The sequence below is a fragment of the Elephantulus edwardii genome, unplaced genomic scaffold (assembly GCF_000299155.1).
Source record: "Elephantulus edwardii isolate Elephantulus edwardi_28Jun2011 unplaced genomic scaffold, EleEdw1.0 scaffold00025, whole genome shotgun sequence".
Taxonomy (NCBI): Eukaryota; Metazoa; Chordata; class Mammalia; order Macroscelidea; family Macroscelididae; genus Elephantulus; species Elephantulus edwardii.
In genome coordinates, this window is record NW_006399775.1 from 1,281,402 (window position 1) to 1,303,090 (window position 21,689).

Here is a 21,689-nt window from a genome sequence, read left to right on the forward strand (position 1 = left end):
GATTTCCTATTAAAGCTTCTAGAAGGAAGAATTTGATTTAACTTCATAAGACCCATTTTGAACTTCTGACCTTTAATAATAATAATAATAATAATTATTATTATTATTATTATTAGTGTTAAGCCCCTAAATATGTGGTAAGTCACTGTAGCCATAACAGAAAATAACTATATCTTCCTTTTGCAAGCTTCATTAGTCCCAAAACTGCCTCTCTGAAGGAACCCTAAGAAGTTTTAGGTTATTCAGATATTGCCCAAAGTCAGGGTGACAGAGAAGACAGATCTTAATCCTATGTCACCAGTGGGATTTACAATTCCATAGTGAAGAGCCTCAATTCAGGGCTCATCTTTTAGATGCCTTTCAGAATATCACTGATGTTGCCAATACCCACGGGGAACTTGGTGTACCTATCTTACCTGTGACAAATGGACACTGTTAACAGCCTTCTTGAAATCCTCTCTTCACAATTCTTTGGTTCCCAACTTTTGCCTGGATGCTCCTTGAGTAGTCCTTTTAATCCTTTTGGATGTAAATGTTCCCACACTCAGTTCTGAGTCCTTTCCTCTCTTCATTCTGAGACTTTCTTGAACCTTAAGGCTCTAAACTATGTCTCTAGCTTAAACTTTGTTCCTAAGCATCAGATTAGGTACATATAATAATCTGAATATTTCAGAATCAAACTATCAATTTAGTATGAAACTCTGAACTATTATTAAGGTGCATTAGTGACACAGTGGTTAAGGTATAAAACTCTGAACTATTATTAAGGGGCATTAGTGGCACTGGTGCATTAGTGACATATTGGGTTTTAATTGAAAAGTCAGTGGTTCAAAGCCATTAGCTGTTCTGAGGGAAAAAGATGTGACCGTGTGCTGTAGGAAAGAGCACAGGCCATGGAGACTATAGGACAGCTTCATTCTCTCAGCAGGTTGGTATAATTCAGATTTGACTAAGCCTATTTCCTAGCTGGTGTCCTTTGAGTTTGAGTTTGGCCAATGAGAGGTACAAGTCAAAAGTCAAAGATTGCAGGTGAAGAGAGAGATCAGGACATTTAATTTATTATATCTTGTCTTCTACATCACATTGCTTGCAATAATTATGTCCTAGGACTGTTATTCCCAGACTGGATCCTCTCCTTCAAGGTTCTAGCTCTCGCTGGCTTCCACTGTTTCAATGTGAAGAGCTCTGGTGGCACAGTGGGTAAAATTGTGGGCTGTTAACGGAAATGTTTGTGGTTTGAAACTACAGGCTCCTGTGTGGGAGAATGATGAAGCAGCCTGCTCCTGTGGAGATTTCCAACCTCACAACTCCACCTATGGGGCATGCTGGTTTTTTTATAGTCTTATCAGAAAGCTTTATATTATTTCTAATTTTTTTTTACTTTATACTAGTTTGTTTACAAATTTCAAATACATTGTTTTCCAGAACAAATTCTTCCAATTTCCCTCATCCCCCATCAATTAGTACAATGGTATGATTAATCCTCCCTCCTCCTGCACATCCTCATTACACTCATTCTACAATAATGGTTTTATACAGTATTTTCCTTGTGGGACTGAGTTAGTTCACTTAGCATAATGCTCTCCAGTCCCTCCCAATGTAGGTAATAATTTACAAAATCAATGCTCCTGCATGCTGTATAGTACTCCGTTGTGTGAACATACCATAATTTCTCAATTCAGTTGACTGTGGTTGGACATCTGAGCTGTTTCCATGTTCTTGTGACGGTGAGTAATGCTGCTGTGAACATTAGTATATGAGTCTCTGTTTGTGCCTCAGTTCTCATTTCCTTGGGGTGTATTACAATCAGTGGAATAGGTGGGTCATATGGAATTTCTATGCTCTGCTTTTTGAGGCAGCATCAAACTGCCTTCCAGAGGAGCTGTACCATTGTATACAGTGTATAGCAGCAGTTCCTATCTCACCATATCCTCTCCAACATTTATTTCTTGCTGTTCTGTTAAACTTTGCCACTACTACTGAAGTGAGATGATATCTCATTATGGTTTTGATTTGCATCTCTCTTATTGCCAGTGATTTGGAGCATTTTTCATATGTCTATTGGCCATTTGAATATCTTCCTCTGTGGAATTATTTCCATATCTTTTGTCTATTCTGTAACTGGGTTATTAGTCTTTTTTCTCTCTCTCTCTCTTTTTTTTTTTTTTTGTAGAGACCAGGAGTATTCTGTAAACCTTTGATATTAGACTCTTGTCTGAGATGGTATTACCAAATATTTTTCCCCAGTCAGTAGGTTTTCTTTTCACCCTATTGGAAAGTTTTGATGCACACATGGATTTAATTTTTAGAAGGTCCCATTCATCAATTTTATCCTCTTCAGATTGTGGAGGGGCCTTCTGCTTTGTCCAAAAGGGTAGCTGTGAGTTGGAATTGACATCCCAGCAGTGAGTTTGATGTAGGTTTGTTTGCTTACTTCAGCCTTGAGGGTGATAATTGCTACTCAATTTTGCTGGTTTCTGGATGTTTAATTATCCTTTGTTTCTTATATATCTGCTAATCTGAGTCCTTGTGGATTCCTTATTTTAACTGTGGTGAGTTTTAGTTCCTGCCAAGACTCTGACTCATGTCATCTTACTCATCCTACTACTTTAACTTTTTGTGCATTTCATCAAAATATCTCTTAGAATCCTCCTTTTCTCCCATCTCCAAACTCCATTTATTTAGGTAGGTGGACTGAATATTTCTGTAAGGTTTTTTCTCCTTGCACCTTTGTTGCCAGTTCTGGTGTTTTAGTTCAGGATCTCATCATTTTATCTGCGTTATTTAATATACACCCACTCCTCACTTATTGGCATGGTTAGGTTGTAAAGACAAATTGGCATTATATGAAAATGGAGGATGACCACATCAGACTGTGACATTTTATCAGTCCCTAACTGCAAATTTCATTATTATGTAATTGCCAAGCCACTGAGAATGATGGTCCAGCAAAGTCGACACATAACTTTAACCATCACAATCACAGTCTTACCTTTGCTTCTTGCCTCAGCATTTGTTGCTCCAGATGTATCATCAATAAGGGAATTAGATGGATAGTAGACATTTTAGCATTGTTATCAATGCACTGCCTGCCTTCAGCGGGGGAGCACCCTCCTCACCCACTAGGCCACCAGAGCTCCCAGGTATTTTATTATTGTCATAAATGTAAAGTGTTGGATAACAAGACAGCAAATGATGAATAGACTTCCTTGCCTCTGGTTTGTCTCCTCCAGTGCTTTTTGCACAGAATGTCTGGGTCCATTTTCTAAAACATAAACTGGACTATGCTCTTCTTTTACTTGAAATTCCCCCAGTGACCTCCAAATTTTGAACGTGCAAAGAGGTGCAGGAAGTCCATCATGAACTTCTCCCTCCTCTCCAGTGAGGAACTATCTGCTGGTCCTTAGAAACCCTCTGTTTCATAACTTTGGAGTTCTTGGGTAACACCGAGTCAACGTGAACTTTTAACAACCACACGTAATAGAGCAGTATTTTTTTTTCTACAGACTTTTCTAGATGCAGTCCTTAAGGAAGCAGACTTTAAGTCTTTCTCTCACGGTTGCTATATGGGCTTATCACCAAGCTTTCCATCAGCATTAAGGCACTTACCAGGGCTCAATGTATTGCCTTAAACTAAAAAACTAAAATGCATTTCCATGGAGTCGGAACTAGCTCAAACCTGACCTTCACGTGGGTTTTCTGAGGAGATCAGCAAATGAGAGAAAGACTCTCAATAGGATGGGCTGACAGAGGGAGCCAGGGGGCTCAAGTGTATCAAAGATGAGGATGGCACAGGCTAAGACAGGATTCGGGTCTGTTGTTTATAGGGTCACTATGAGTCATACTTGACTTGATGACATATAACAACAACAAAAACAAACTGCACAGGAAGAGATTATTCATTTTCCTTCCTCAAAATCACTGGTGGGCACAACTCTACCAGTTCCGTTTAGAGCACAACATCCAAGGGACTTTTCCAACACACATACTCTCTTTCTTCAGCCTAGATAGCTCCCTTCTCCTCTCACTTCATTTGCTTTCCTACTGTTAGGTGCTGTGCAGTCAGAATGGACTCACAGTTGATCCTCCAGCAGGTTTTTGTAGTCTATCAGTTGCATTCTCACCACTGGGCTGATTAGCAGCATTGTGATAGATGGTGAAGAGATTGCGATTGCGAACAGCTTTAGTTTGCTTGAATCCACAATCAACACTCTTGATACCAGCAGCGAGGAAATTAAGACAAATTGCACTGGGAAAGTCTGCTGTCAGAGACCTCTCCAGGGTACTGAAGAACAACGATGTCAGTCTAGAGACTAAGGTGTGCCTGAAATAGGTCATGGCCTTTGCAATAACTTGCTATGCATCAGAAAGCTGGACAATGACTAGGGATGACAGAAGAATTAATGCTTTTGAACTGTGGCGCTAGAAAAGAAGAGTATTGAATATACCATGGACTGCTAGGAAAAAACATATGTTTATCCTAGAGAGGGTGAAGCCAGGCTGCTCCTTGGAGACAAGGATTCTAAAGCTTCATGTGACATACTTTGGACATGTTGCAAGGCGGGATCAGTCATTGGAGAGGGACATCATGCTTGGAAGGGTGGAGGAACAGTGCAGGAGAAGAAGACTCTCTATGAGGTGGATAGATTCAGTGACTAGGGTAATAGGGGTGGGTGTCAGAGATAGTAAAATTGGCACAGGACAGAGCAGGGTTTAGGGCTCTTGTTCGTAGGGTCACTATGAGTCACAGGTGACTCAACGGCACATAACAACATTAGTCGCATTGGAGAATATATTCTATATTTCTTCTGCCGAGCCTTTGGTGGATTCAAGCAGCTTGCCTTTGGGTTGGCAGTGCAAATATTTACTATTAGGCCACCAGATTTCCCTGGCTTTCAATTATTCAACTCTAAAATTTTGCATATCTAATGATACTGAGTATTGTTTTGGTTTTATCAGCTTCCTTTTGGATTTCTAAAGCTGTCATTATGCATCTTGTCACAATCTCTAACATATCTTCTGTAAGACTTGCATGAATTACAGATACATGTTGTCCACCAAAATTTTCATCCTCTAGGGTTTCTTAAGGAACTGCTATTCCAGTTGTAGTATGTGCCTGACAGAAACTTGCCCAACTGCATGTCGAAAGAAATGGGCCTCACCCCACAAATCTTACATTCGGAATCCATTTGGGATATAGGGTTCTCACATCATTATGCAAAGCCTATTGCTTCAAAATTTTTCTCTCCTTTGATTTAAATATGCTTTGCATAACTAAAAACAAAGATTCTCACCACTGGGCCAATTGGTAGCATCATGATGGATGGTGAAGAGACTGAGATTGTTAATAGCTTCAGTTTGCTGGACTCTGCAATCAACATTTTTGGTACCAGCAGCCAGGAAATTAAAAGACTGCATTGGGAAAGTCTGCCAGCAACCAAAGTGCTGAACAGCAACAATGTCATTCTGAAGAATAAAGTGGGCCTGATACAGGTCATGGTCCTTGCAATTACTTGCTATGCATCAGAGAGCTGGACAATGACTAGGGAAGATAGAAAGAGAGTTGATGTCTCTGAGCTGTGGTGCTGGAGAAGTGCATTAAATATACCATGGACTGCTAGGAGAACAAACAAGTTCATCCTGGAGAAGGTAAGGCCAAGTTGCTCTTTGGAGGCAAGGATTCTTAAGCTTTGTCTGACATACTTTGGACATGTTGCAAGGTGGGATCTGTCCTTTTTTTGTGTGTGTGTGTGTGCGTGTACCGTCAAATCAGATCTGACTGGTACAAGACGAGATTGTCCCTCCTTCCCCGGCAAAGCATCTGGTGGATTCAAACCGTGTGCCTCTGGGATTGTAGTTGCATTACCACTAGGCCACCAGAGCTCCCCTGGGATCTGTCCTTGGAGAGGGACATCATGCTTGGGAGGGTGGAGGGATGGCGCAGGAGAGGAAGACCCTTGATGAGATGGATTGATTCAGTCACTGGGGTAATGGGGATAAGTATGTTGGAGAAAATATGTTTGACAAGGAATAGAGCAGGTTTAGGGCTGCTGTACATAGGGTTGCTATGAATCACAGGTGACTCGACAGCACATAACAACAACAGCAACAACAACAACCATCTTATCAGGAGTCAATGGTAATGAAGGAAGAAGTTATAGATTTCTTGAAGGCACTGGCAAAACACAAGGTCCCAGGAATTAGTGAAATACAAATTACATGTTTCAACTAACAGATGCAACCATGGATGTGCTCACCAGTCTACGCTTAGAATTTGGAAGATAGCGGCTTGGTTGACTGACTAGAAGAGATCCATATTTGTTTCCATTGCCAAGAAAGGTGAACCAGCAGAAGGTGGAAATTATTAAACAATATCATTAATATCAAGCAACCCAAATACCACTGAAGTTCATTAAAAAGTAGTGGGAAGAGTACATAAAGAACTGCAAGACGTTAAAGCTGGATTTAGAAGAGGTTGTGGCACCGGAAGTATCATTGCTGATGTCAGATGGATCCTGATAGAAAGCAAAGAACACCAGAAGAATGTCTACTTTTGTTTTAAACAAAGGACATTAGACTGTGTGTTTCATAAAAATAATAACTAATATTGAGAGGAATAAGTATCCCAGAGAACGTAATCATACTGATGTGAGACCTATGACTAGAACAAGGAGCTATTGAGTAGACACACAAGAGAATCCTATATGGTTTCAAATTAAGAAACGTATGCTTCAGGATTGCATCTTTCTCCATATCTATTAAATTGGTATGCTGAGCAAATTATTTGAGAAGCTGGACTCCAAAGAAGAATGTGGCATCAAGAGTAGAAAAAGAGCTTTGCGCAGTGGCAATATCGTAGCCAGTGAGGTTTATCCGAGGCACGATTATTGCTAATTGAAAAGAGTAGAAAAAGAAAAACAGATTTATCAATAATCTGTGTTATGCAGGTGACACAATCTTGTTTACTGAAAGTGAGTATAGGCCTGGACTTGCTGTAGAAGGTGAAAGAATGCAGCCTTCAATATGGACTGCATCTCAACATTAAGGAAACAAAAAAATTTTCACCACTGGACTGATAGGCATCATTATAAAAGGTGGAGATAAAAGTGAAAGTATTAACAACTTTATTTCATTCAGATTCACAATCAATACTCTTAGGACCAGCAGTCAGGAAATAAAAAAATGTATTGCACTGAGAAAGTCTGTAGTCAGTGGCTTCTCCAAATTACTGAGGAACAATGACGTCAGTTTGAGGACTAAGGTGTGCCTGATTCAGGTCATAGTATTTTCAATCACTTACTCTAACGGACAGTTTATAAGGATGATAGAAGGAGAATTGGTACCTTTGAGCTGTGTTATTGGTTAAGAGTACTGAGTAGGCCAAAAGAACAAACAAGTATGCCTTGGAGAAAGAGCAACTAGAGTCCTCCTTGGAGGCAAAGATGACAAACCTTAATCTCACCTAATTCAGGCAAATTGCTACAAGAGACCATTCCTTAGAAAAGGACTTTATGCTTGGAAATGTAAGGGTCAGTGAAAGAGGAAAATCCTCAACTATACGTACTGACACAGCGATTGCAGCAATGGGCTCAATTGTGTCCGAGATTGTGAGGAAGGCATAGCATAAGACAGTGTTTATATCAGTTGTTTGTAGGGCCGCTAAGGGTCATACTTGATTGCACCTAATAGCAATAACAACAACTAACAATTCAAATTACAGAAATACAGAGATTCTTTTTCTCTCATATGCGTTTGCAAATATCTATCTTGGAGGCTGGGAATTATTGTGTGCCCTTGAGAGACAAGTTACTATAGAAATATAAACTATAAAGCAAAAATAAGCTTATGGCTGTTTCCTCTGACATGTTTCACGTAGATTTCCCTTTTCTCTTAATGACTTCTGGAATCAATTGTGACATATGTTGAGAATAATTTTGACCCAAAGAAAAATCATTATAATCTAATTTTATAACATTTTCCTCCACGATATCAATAATATTGCTTCCTAGAAAAAAAAAATCGGGTGAATTGCATATTTAGACAAGTAAATCTATCTGATGAATCATTTCACATATGAGAAAGAAACCATGTGTGAAATGAAAGTTAGAGGTTTTCAAAACCACTTCATTTAATGAGAGGGCACTAATCAATATGTAACGTTTTTCATAATGAAAGAAACAGTAGGGTGGAGTCACATTTATGATTGTGCGTCATATTGCCTCACATTGTTTTCTACTCCTATTTGGGTTCCCTGGAGGTTCGATTAAAAGAGTATATTTCAGCTGGATCACCACTTGCCTTAAAGGACTGAGAAAAAGAAACCAAAAACAATAAAAAAACCCTCAAAAAACCCAAGATAAATTTTTGCCCCAGACAAGCAAAACATTCATTGCCACCCTCACTCTGCTAATATTGGATATAAAATGTTTACTACGTATTTTAACATTAATAATAAATGTTTCATCGCATACATTTATGATTCAATTTACTAATATGTGAATACTAATATCACATATTTGCATTTATATAAGGTATTATTGTCACTGTTATGTGCAATCGTGTTGGAACTGACCCATAGCTGGTTTTCCAGTGGGTTTTCAGAGGCAGAAAATCGGAAGAGAGGAGGTTGTCTGTCCTTCTCCCACAGAACAGATGGCGGATTTGTATCAAGAACCCTTGGTTTGACAGCACAATTTCTTATGCTGGCTCAAGAAACTGGCCTGCAGTCCCACGGGCATGAGGTTTGAATTCAACAGCTGCTCCAATGGAGAAGGATGGGCAGTCTTCTCCTGTGCGATTTTCTACACCTGAGAACTGGTTGGAAGGTCAGCTATGAGTCCACTCTGAGTTTGTGGGACACAACACCACACCAGGCACCTAGAGCTCTCTGTTTAAGATGAGACAGTCTAATATTATGTGGGGTTTTTGCTTTGTTTTTCAAGCATGCAAAAGGAAACATTCTCTGCTTCTTCAAAATAATCTCTTTGAAGTTAATGGGCTTGTTTTTGAATTACAATAACAAAATTACAAGTTCAACTATAGCAACAAAATAAGAATTTATATCCTAAATATTTTGAGATTTATTTGGCAATTTTGTTTTTGTATTTTTTTTTCAGAAAGAGGTGTAAAATATTTATTTGGCATTTTTAATAATTTTATTCCATATGTTTTATTGCCTATTACCTCAATTCTACTTAGATAAGAAAATCTCAACTTTTAATTATAAAATGCTTCTAGAAAAATGGAGAAAGAAGGAATTAATGATTAATCTGTATTTGCTTTTCTTCAGTGTGGCAATTTTTAATTCAATAGCACCAAATTTTGTTATAGTGGGTTCCCCCCCCTTTGTAAAATTGTCACTTGAGTGAAAATTTAGCAGAGAAAATTAGTTTTCCATTCAGTCACCTATACATATTTTGTTTTATGACTTTAGTGACAATACCCACAATGTAACTACACTCTTCCCACTTCCTCTCTGTTATTCTTGTCTCCACGAATCCTTCTATCTGACCCGTTCCTGCATTTATACCTAGGCAAGTACTAATCTCTTAATCTTATATAGTTCATTGTTCTACAGAGTGAATACCTTCCTGGTATTATTGTTTACCCTACTGACCTACTTTTTCGCTGAATGTTGGACCACAGAGATGAGTTTGGCTCCGGGTTTGAAGAGTGACTAAAGATCATAGTCTTGGGAGTTGAACCAATCTCTATCGTACCAGTAAAGCTGGTATTATTTATGGTGTTTTTCATTTATCCTCTACTTGGATTCTCAGAATGTCTAAATACCCACATAGTCCACAGGACACTTTAATAAACCAAGATGTAACAGAAATAATATATTTTTTTAGGGTGTTAACTTTGTGTGTATAGTTTGGGAACATAAAAATGTATTTTGTAAAAATGATGTGTCCATCAATTAGGTATTTAGTGTTGAATCAATACTGATTCTTATATTTTGCCATGAGTTCTCTGTTTTATTTTTATTTTGTCTGCAATGACAACCCTAAAAATGGTACAATTGTTTGGTACTAGATAATTGTTGTTTCAAAGAATTTCTGAAGACCATAAAAATACTTAATTGACACTTGCTCCTAAAAGAAACGGAACAAAACTGGATTGAATATTTCACTGATCATCTCTTAAAGTGTTTTTAAAAATGTGATGATTATAAAGCTCATTACTTCTCTATGTTTCCAGTTTACTCTATTACCACATTTTTTTCTTTACAGGGGGCAGACCTGAGAAGTGATCCATGACTTTACTGAGGTGAAGGAGTAATTAAAATAGTTCACTAAGAGGCAAATTAGGCTATGGCCCAGATAATCTCTCTTTCTAATCTTTCTCTCTCTCTCTCTCTCTCTCTCATACACACACATACACACACACCCCACACACTGTCCCTAGGCCACACTAGGATAATATTTGCAGTCCTGAATATTTCACTCTCTCTCTCTCTCTCTCATACACACACATACACACACACCCCACACACTGTCCCTAGGCCACACTAGGATAATATTTGCAGTCCTGAATATTTCACATGAAACATATTCTTGACACTTGCCATTTCTACTTCCGCAAAGCATTTTGCAAGTAGATAATGCTATGATCCAATAAATTCATGGCAGCCTCAAGGTTTAGAGGTCAGAGAGTATCAGAATAGCCTCTGCTCAGGGGCCACAAAGCAACATCAAAAAGGAAGCCTGAACATTCACTGCTTCCTCTAGGGGACAAAAATCTTTAAGAGTGTTTAAATGAATAATAACTAACTATTACGTTTTTAAAAACACTTTAGAACATAGGAAAACAGAAAACTTACCATCTATAGATAATCTATAGTTACCATTGAGAACTTATAGTCACAACATTTAAACAAACCAGGATCTATTTACGGGTGTTATAATACATTTTTTTCTGAGTTTTGCTTTGTTGCTCTCACCCACTCCCAATTACATGTCTTCTGGTTCTTAATGCTAGTTATCATAAAGTTCATCCTACTCCTCAGAACAATCCCTTCAATTCCTTTGGTACCTCTGTGACATTTCAAATTTATGATATTCAGATCACCTCACTCTTTGACACTACCCTATTTCATACCTTATCTTCTTAGTTTTTCTATGTAGCATGGAGAAATTTGATTGCTTGCTATATTATATGGGTTTCTTCGTGTCATGTATATTCATTGCATTATATGAATAATAATGGTGCAATAAAATACTAGGCAGTGATCTGTAGTTTAGGTAGTAAATTTTCAAAGGATAGGTTTGGTTTTCCTTAAGAACTGGAGGAAATTGTGACATTGAATCCTTAGAATCATATGACTATTAGTCAATTTACATTAATGACTTTCTTTGCAGCTATGAATCATGTTTATAGGTCTGCTTACTATGCAACAGAGATTTAGGCTGGACACTGTTAAGAAGAGTCTAGTAGCCATTGCATTTCATTAGAATTTTACTACAAGCTACTAAACTTTAATATTTAAAACATGATCACCCTCCAAATGTCAGCACTTTAAAAATGTTTTCTTGAACAAAACTTCACAGAAATTATACTCTCTTATTTTAAAGAATCCTAACAAGTAATAGACTCAGTTCTGGGGTACATAAAGTTTATCTATGAAACAAATGAAACTCTGATGAACATAGGACATAGTAACAAATGAAATTTGCAAAAATTATCATATTGTGATAGTAAGTTGTACCTGAAATGCAGGTGTGTCCTGCCTCTTGAATAATATACCTGTAAATTTTCCAGAATGAAGGATGGAAAGGGCATTCTTTACCTGCTGTTGACCTGATGGTTGAGGTGATGTTGGAGGATGTCATTGCAGGAATACATTCATCATCTTGAGAGTAACCAGCTTGAATGGCCCGAAGGTAACTGTGACTCCTTGTTCGGAAACATCCAGGGAGGTCAAGGGCATCCATGGCCTGAGATTCAACTTCACTAAAGACGGATTCACACACCGATTCAAACTGCCCATTGATCTCGGCTTCACTCATCTAGAATAACCAATAGTACATTTGATACTAGAGTCCAGACAGAGTTAACCATGTTATAAAAGAACAAGCAGAGATTCAAATTCATGCTGCCACAGTCATTTAGAGACTTGCATCTTCCGCTTAATTAACTTGAAATCAGATTGAGGGATCTGTTTGGTTTGGGGAATAGTTTATTGTGTTTTGTATAAAACATTAAGGTAAATCACCAATTCAAAAATGTTGATGAAAATGCATGAAAACACAGGCCAAATTTTAAACTAGGGCTGACAAGAGTTATTACCAAGTTTAAGAGATTAGCACAGTTAAGAATTAGCCAAGTAGCTGGGTCAAAATATATATTAGAAAATATTAATCCTTGCCTCCTCCCTTCCACATTCCCACCAAATGATTCAACTTTTTCACAGTACCTTAAAGTTGTTTTTTTAGCACAGACAAGTCAAAGTAGTGAGGCTATCTAGATCCATAAACCAACATTTAAGGATCAAAAGCTATTTTCAGCTCTTTCAAGGGGACCAAAGGATGCATCCACTTGTAATTCAAATTAAAAAAATTATAGTATTTAGTATATACATTTATAGTATATAAATGAGTATACTTTCTACCATTAAGGAAATAAAACAAAATTAACTCTGTTGCCATGGAGTTGATTCCTGCTTCTAGAGGCTCCATGTATTCCAGCAGGACAAATCCAAGTTCAGATGAGAAAAGAAACAGGGAGGATGGCATTTTTGTCTAAACACAATACTTTGCTTCTACCCGAATTACACAACTGTGTTTCCTTTTAAGTGTAGGGAGCTCTGTTGGCTAAATGCCAAGGAGTTGCACTGAAAACCCAAAGGAACCCAGTTTAAGTCTACCAGCTGCTCCACAAGAGAAAGATGGACAGTCTCCTCTCAAGAGATCAACAGCCTCTGAAAACCCACCGGAGGGTCAGCTATGAGCAGGTTCTGACTCAATGAAAGGCAAACAACAACAATTTTGCGTAGGAGCTAACTATGCTTACATTGGCAATTTTGCAAATAGAGCTATTCTTTGCAAGGCTGTCATTTCATCCTCATCAATAAAGTTACCCTTGGATCCTACAAGTTCCAGCTATACTAAAAAAATTATTAGGTCTTCTTTGGGTAGTAGAAGGATCTCCAGTTTATGGAACATATGCATTTGATGTATTGAAGGTTAGTTGAAAGGCTCTTGCTCAGGGTAGATGACTATGTGGGGAAATGCTTTTGCCGAGTTTTCCAGATGGTAATGCTTATGTATTTCTCATGAGTCAAATATAGAGATTTTAAATGAAAAGCCAATAAAATGAACCATTATACAGGCAAAGGTAAAGAGAATGGGATGGGAAAAGTAATGAGAACCTTAAAAATTAGAAAAGCAAAACCAGGCTTGCCTAGAGATACAGACAGAGGGCAAGAGTCCTTTGCTGTCAGTAAATGACCAAAATGTGGATAAATCATTTTCTCACAGTTACTCACATATTATGGATACATCATTTTATTGTTGTTGTTATGTGCTGTTGAGTCACCTGCAACTCATAGTGACCCTATGTACAACAGCCCTAAACCCTGTTCTATCCTGTGTCAATCTCACTGACTCTGACACACCCACCCCTATTACCCAAGTCAATCCATCTCATCCAGGGTCTTCCTCTCTTGTGCTGTCCCTCTCAAGCATGATGTCCCTCTCCCAGGGCTGGTCCATCCTTGCAACATATCTAAAGTATGTCAGACGAAGCTTCAGAAGATCACTTTAGTGTGTTTCAAATGTTAGCATGCATATACACAGAAAGCTATGTGTTTTTGAAATTGATATGCAAGCAAGGACTGAGGTTCTTTGCAGGAAAATGTGCATGAAGGAAAGAGTTAGGGCTAAAGAAAGAAGCCATAGAAATAATACTTATGGGGTCATGCTATGTAGTTTCATTTGTCCCTTCACGTTTTCTCCTTACATCTTCCCTCTTCAATAGGCTTATATAGAAGCCTAAGTCGGAAACCTGGCAATCATTCTTTATTCCCCCCCCCAGAAGGTAAGAGACAAGTGATTTTATAGAAGCTAATAATCATCAACTGTGAGCACACCATTTAAGTAAAAGTGAATTTTCTGGCAATCATTCTTTTATTTTTAATTTTAATGACAGTTTACAGAGACTTTGGATTTCCATTCATTCATTGTGGCAAGCATTCTTGATGCCTCTTTACCCCATCTTCCACATCCAGTTGGTCATGAGTCTTTTTAATTCTCCATTTCAAATGCTGACAGCCAGCCTTCAATCTAAGTGTAAAGGCCTCAGTATAACACATGCCTTAATAAGGCCCTTCATGATTTGGCCCCTGCTCACCTTTTAAAATGTATCCCTTATGACATTTATTAATTGGAGCCATACTCTCAAGTCACATGAAAATGCTAATTCCCAAACTGCAATATTTTCTCCCTTGCCTCTGAATTTGAATAAACTGCTCCTGCTGCTAGAACATTCTCTCCCATTTTCACCTGGCTCCCTCTTCAAAACACTTCAGACCTCAGATGAGCTATAACTTTAAACAGGAGGTGAGTCTCACTAATACCCAGCTGGGTACGTGTTTTCTGTTCAACTCCCATAGAATTGTGTACATATTTTTATCCAAGAATGTGAGCAAGTTCTGTAAGTAAATGATTATTTCTCTATTTTCACTTCTACTTAAAAATTTGAATGCTACTCCTCTGCCTTCTCCTTCTGCTCTCTTTATCTCCTGCCCAGATAACTTATTCTTCTTTCCTTCCTATCTTCCTTCCTCTTCCTTCCCCTCCTCATCCCCTGATAAAAAGTTGAGAACAAATAAATAGTTTTTTCTCTTCTTATCTTTTTTGAGTTCATTGTAGCAAGATCTAGACAGACTGCGTAAGAGTCCAAACCATCAACAAGTTTCTTAAATTAAGCATTAATTAATCTGAGAATGAAATGAAACGTGTTCTTTTCAAAGCTAGGTTAGACCTTTTCCTAGAATTGTTCACAGAGTGAAACCAAGAGAAAAGAATCAGATTTTCTCTTGAAAATGGAAAACAAAATGCCATGTATGAATTGTAGACATTTAGAAAAACTTCTCTAGTTTTACTGGGATATTTACATGATGGTGTTGATAAGTGCCGTCGAGTCGTAGACTATTCATAGCGATCCTATGAACGAACGACCTGAACACTTGTATAATTTTCATTGTTTCTCCAAGTTCATAGAGTTTCTGGAGGCAAGCTATTTTGGAAGTGGATTCCACTCCTGCTTCCAAGCTTGTTTTAGTCAGGGAGCTCTACCAAACACTGTTCACCATGGGTAACCATTATCACATTTGATGCATCAGTGTCACAGTGTTTAACATCACAGCAACCACGAGTTACTGCTATACAGCAAATGGACAAGACCAGTGCTATACCACTTATAAGAATGCTTGATTAAAAACAATTAAAACCAGGACTGAGGGTTGTAGGTTAAAATCACCCACCTTTGGCTTGGTAACGTCACTTCCTGCCGACTAGACCAACAGAGCTCTCTCTATGTTGTTGTTGTTGTTAAGTGCCATTGAGTTGTAGATGACTTATAGCGACCCTATAAATGAGAGACCTGAATACTTGTATAACTTTCATTGTGTCTCCAAGTTCATATTTACATGACAGAAAAAGAAAAAGGCTATTTTTACTCTAAATGTTGAGTGAACATAACTCAGTCAGTCACTGATTCTAGAGAAGAGGAAGGCAGATACTGTGTTGAATTAAGGGATATCCTAAGTCAACATGTAAGAGAGAAAGAGAGTCTTTAGACTGTGCCAGAATAATACCAGAAAAGCACTAATGGGAGACTGTAGTAATTTAACTGGTTTAAGTCTTTCTAATCTTGGTGGGATAGGCTCAAAGTCATATTTTGGTTGCTGTGGATTTGGTTTAATGATTGAAATTGTTCACAGCTTCAGTTTTCTTGGCTCCACAGTCAACCAGTAGCCAGGAAATTAAAAGACATATTGCCATGGGGAAGTCTGCTGTTAGGGACCTCTCCAAAGTACTGAAGAGCAATGGTGTCCCTCTGGAGACTAAGGTGCATCTGATACAGATCATGGTCTTTGCTATCACTTGCTATACATTAGAGAGTTGGAAAATGACTAAGGAGGATAGAAGGAGAATTGATGTTTTTGAGCTGTGGTGCTAGAGACGAGTATTGAGGGTACCATGGACTACTAAGAAAGCAAACAGATTCATCCTGGAAAGGGTTAAACTGGGCGGTCTATGGAGGCTTCCTCTAACATACTTTGGACATGTTGTAAGGAGAGACTGGCTGGTCCTTGGAGAGGGACATCACGCTTGGTAGGGTGGAGGGACAGCGCAGGAGAGGAAGGCCCTCTATGAGGTGAATTGATTCAGTGACTGGGGTAATTGGGTTGGGTGTATGAGAGACGGTGCGATTGGCACAGGACAGAGCAGAGTTTAGGGCTGTTGTAGACAGGGTTGCTGTGAGTCGCAAGCGACTCGATGGCACATAACAACAACAACAATCTTGGTGGTGCACTTGATACCAGAAGTTGGCAGACCAGGAGATATAATGCACCAGGAAAGTCTGCAGTCAGTGACCTCTCCGAATTATTGATAAGCAATGATGTCATTTTGAGGACTAGCACCTGATTCAGGCTATTATCCTTTCAGTCCCTTACTATGCCCTGAGAGCTGAAAAATGAATAAGGATGACAGAGAAGAATTGATGTCTTTGAACTGTAATTTTGGAGAAGAGTACAAATATATGTTATAGGCTGCCAAAAGAACAAACATATATCTTGAAGAAGCCGCAGAGAGAATATTCCTTGAAGGTAATGATGACAAAGCTTCATCTCACATGTTCTGGACATGTTATAGGAGAAGCTATTCCTTGGAGAGGAACATCATTCTTGGAAAGGTGGAGAGTTAGCAAAGGAAACCTTCAGTCAGATAGATTGACATAGTACCTGAAGGAATGGCTAATGTGTCAGAGAATGTGAAGATGGCACAGATATGCAAAGGTTCAGATCTGTTTTTCATAAGGAGCTGTACTTGACTCGATGGCACTTAACAACAAAAACAGTCTTGGTTGTGGCTCACCGGTAAGGAGTTGTGCTGTCAACCCAAAGGCATATGGTTCATGTCCACCATATGTTTCCATGGGGAAAAAGATGGGTAATATATTCCTGTGTGATTTACTGTCTCTGAAAACCTGCTGGAGGGTCAGCTTTGAATGAATTCTGACTTTACAGCAAATAACAACAATTGTGGACAGAAGTATACAAGTCAAGACAAAACCAGAAAGGAGGTGTTCTCATTAGAATATCCTTAGCCACTGTCGTGATTGAATTCTGTCCCTCTAAAATATATGTAAACTTTCCTGAGTCATGATATGCATAAATATGCATATGTAATTCATAATGTGGCAGTTATGTGATGATATTATCATCACCATTATGTAATCTGATTTGACTGGCCAAGCAGTTGTAAAAAGATTAGGACTGGATGTAACAACCTTAATTAGATCACAGCCTTAAGCTTATATAGATTATATAAAATCTATAATATTATGAAGAGATTAAATGAAAAAATAAGCAAAGAAAGAAAGAGGAGTGTTTCTACAATCAAGATAGAAGAGTTGGGAGTGGTTTATATCATTTGGGCCCAGGATTTCTGAGATAAAACACTTCTAGACCCAGAGTTAGACTGACATCAAGGCACACAAATCTTTAAGAAAGTCTGGGTTCATAGATGTGATTTACAGCCCACAAACCCCATTGGAAGTTCAGTTATGAACCAGTTTGGACTCCATGGCAATGACTGACTGGACTGATGTCAACAATACAGATTAGAAAACTTGAAAAGACTATGAGTGATGTCATAAGCCTTTGCCAGCAGCCCTATTGGAAGTTTTTGGTAGAAAGTCTTCAGCAATTAATTGTGGTTTTTCATTCATTTCTCTCCTTTAAAAAGAGATACAATTAACTATCTCTATGTATTTTATAAGCAAAGGACTGAAATCTCAGTAAGGAGTATTATTTGGCTGAGCTTCCAGCTACAAAAATTTAACAGTGAGGCTCTAGAGATGAAAATTACTCTCTCCCGACTAAACAAGCAAAAAGTCATAATCTCCCATTAGTCTAGGAGGAAATTGAGTAGTGAAATTATCTATTATCTGAGAGCTGATTTGTTCACTTAGGTTGAGGGAGACATAGAAAAGTGAATATAATTTTACACTGTAACCTGAACCAAGGTTAAATTCACTGACGATTTTTCCAAGAAGACATTAAGCCAATGGAGTACATGATAGAAATGACCAGCGTAGTTTTGATGTCGCAGTGAGTCTAGGCATCTTACTTAGCTTTGAGACACATATCTATGAAATACTGTTTCAACTGCTTCCAGAGAGTAAGGAACTAAGGGATCTCATTGTCATAGAATCAGAGGGGACTTATAGCTGACCTTCCAGCAGGTTTTCAGTGGCTGTAAGTCACTTGGCAGGAAATTGCCCACCTTGCTCTTGTGAAGTGGCTGGTGGGTTGGAACCAGCAGAGACGTGCTACGTTTGGTTAGCAGCACAGCCCCCTAGGATTCATTTTAAATGGTAAGGGGGGAGGCTATTGCACAATAAAGAGAGCTGCCTTTTCTTTCAGGATGTTCTCTGAATAAATCTAAGGGTGAGCCTGCTGGGGAGTCCTTGTGCAGTACAAACGTTACTGAAGGCACACAGAAGATCCTTGGAGGAAAGTCTTGGGTATGATTTCTAAAAGATCAAAGCTACTGAAAACCCCACAGGGCATGGTCCTACTCTGAAATACATGGTGCTATCATAAATTGACATGCATTTGATAGCCACTGGTCTGGGTGTTTTGAGTTTGGGCTTTGGGGAGGTCAGGAGAGGAGTTCTGGTGGTATTGTGATTAAAACACTTGACTACTAAACAAAAGGCTGGTAATTCAGACCCACCAGCAACTCCATGAGAGAAAGACAAAGCAGTCTACATCTATAAAGATTTATGTATTTGGAAACCCTAAGAAAACCATTGGAAATGTTATGCAACAGTTCTACTTGATCCTATGAGCTGCAATTAACTGTATGGCTATGAGCTTGAGTGTATGAGTTTTCTTCTGTGAGTAGGTTATGACAGATAATATTTCAAAGGCAAATATCAGAGAAAGAAGTTATAATCACATGAAACTATTTCTTACAAGACCAGGAGGGGAAAAAAGAGACAAGAAATTGGTCACAATCCAAAACTATGAAGAAGGCAAAAATCTTTGCTGTAATGAGGCTGAGGCATGTATTCGTATTATGTGCCACTCTTCCAATTTTCTTATTTCTTCTTCATGGTCCACTGAAACAACTGTCCCAGTCAGCTCTTTCACAATTCCTGGCAGTGGAAGGAATTGGGAAGTTGGCAGATTTTTCAGAATTGTGAATCCAGACAAAACAAAGGCAAGCCATCTCTGTTCATAGACATTGTGAACTCAGGAAGATTTGGTTGTACTAAGCCACAAGAAAGGTGAGAACACACTATCACACGAAAGAGAAGAACAAGGATCAAGGAATCACTTGGCCTTTTCCAGGGCTTGAAATGTATCTGGCCTCAAGAGAAAGTTTTATTTTTTACTCACTGAATTGTCAGATCAGTCCTATCACACATGCTTACACATTCTAGCTAAAATTGTCACACTCTAAATCTCAACATAGTAAGATTTGAATAAACAATAACAAAAGAATTGGCTTTTTATTAAGCTAGCTTTCTTTCTTTTTTACATTTCAACTTGGAGATTTGGTATATCATCGAAACAGTGGAAGTCAGGTACAGAAGTGTATATAGAATAATAATTAGGATTTGAACAGATGACAAGAAATAGATTTCTAATGATGACAAAGGAGAAAGATCAGAGCTAAGACTGAAAAAGTTCGAGTGAGTCCAATTACATTGCTACTTCTCTCCCACCTTCTACTTCTCCCTATAGGTTTCCATTTTGTCAGACAGTGACAAGCCAGCAGGTTGAGAAGTGGATTTGAGAACAGACCAAAATTAGCTTTTTTTTTTTTTAATATTTTGTTATTTCGTGTGTGTACCGTCAAATTGGATCTGACTGGTATAGGAGGAGATTGCCCCTCCTCCTGCAGAGCATCTGGTGGATTCAAACCGTGTGCCTCTGCACAATTAGCTTTTGTATACATTTTCCTATCATATATATATGTTGTTGTTGTTGAATACTGTCACGTCAGAATGGACTTATAGCTGACCCTCCTGTAGATCTTCAAAGGCAGTAATTGCATAAGAGGATATTGTCCTTCTTTCTGCTGTGGAGCAGCTTGTGAATTCGAAACATGCACCTTTGAGTTGGTAGTGAAATTCCTTCCAAGCATCATGATACCCTTCTATTGATTTCTCCTGGAAACTTACTCAAAGAATGTGAGACAGGACATCCTGGTTTCACCCTTTCCAGGTCTGTCTCTCTATCTAATCTAGATATCTACTCTAGCTTTCTAGCTATCTTTTTATCTAATCTTTCTTTTTGTTTTTCAAAGAACAGATTCTTCCAATTTCCCTCAACCCCCAACCATCAAATTGTATCTTTCTAATCTCTCTCTCTCTCTCTCTCTCTCTCTCTCTATCATCTATATGTTGAGATAGATGTTGTTATGTAGAATGACCCTGTGTACAACAGCTCTGAAGCCTGTGCTGTCTTGAGCCAGTCTCACTGACTCCAACGCACCTACCCCCATTACCCAAGTTACTGAGCCAATCCATCTTATCCAAGGTCTTCCTTTCCTGTGCTATGCCTCCACCCTTCTGAGCATGATGCCTTTCTCCAAGGACTGATCCCTCCTGTCCATGTGCCTAAAGTATGTAAGGCAGAGCTTCAAAATCCCAGCCTCCAAGGAGAAACTTGGTTTCACTCTCTCCAAGAGAGATTTATTTGTTTCCTTGGTGGTCCATGGTATGTTCCACACTCTTCTCCAGAACCCCAATTCATAGGCATCAATTGTTTTTCTGTCTTCCTTAGTCATTGTCCAGCTTGCTGATGCATAGCAAGTAATTGCAAAGACCATGGACTGGATCAAGCATACTTTAATCTCCAGACTGACATTGTTGATTCTTAGTACTCTGGAGAGTTCCTGACAGCAGATTTATCTAATGCAATCTGTTGTTTGATTTCCTGACTGCTGGTGCCAAGAGTGTTGATTGTGGAGCTGAGGAAGTTGAAATTGTTAAATTTTTTTCTTTGATAGGAATAAGGCCATTAAGAAGTCCATAGAGACATCAGCTTCTTGTTGTTGCGTGCCATTGAGACAGAACTAAACCATAGCTAGCCCTCTGACAGGTTTCCTGAGGCAGTAATTGCACAGGAGGAGATTGCCCATCCTTCTCCCACAGAGCAACTGTATGTCACTGTGTGACTTCGAGATTGTAGTGAGGGTTCTTACCTATAGGCCATCACAGCATTGCAGCCAAGAATCTAAGCATTTAATTCTACTTCAAGAATTTGGCAGATCTCAGAAAGTTGTACTCATTATTATATTAGTATTTATCCTATGGGCATGATGGGAAGCTCTTAAATGCTGTGTGCATTTAGGGATGTGGAAAACTTGGGCATAATTCCACTTTATGTGGAGATCCATCAAATAGAGGCTTCTAATGGAACATTAAGTACAAAACATAATGTA

The 21,689-nt window shown here is 38.6% G+C and overlaps 1 protein-coding gene across 2 annotated transcripts in view; it reads right to left on the reverse strand.

Annotated features, from left to right (window-relative positions):
* The window catches only part of DLGAP2 (discs, large (Drosophila) homolog-associated protein 2), a 301,058-nt gene that overhangs the window by 92,386 nt on the left and 186,983 nt on the right, over positions 1 to 21,689 (reverse strand). For both annotated transcript variants that reach the window (XM_006882844.1, XM_006882843.1), the window contains exon 4: positions 11,789 to 12,008. In XM_006882844.1, coding sequence (XP_006882906.1) covers positions 11,789 to 12,008 — 220 coding nt within the window. The remainder of the gene's footprint in view (positions 1 to 11,788; positions 12,009 to 21,689) is intronic.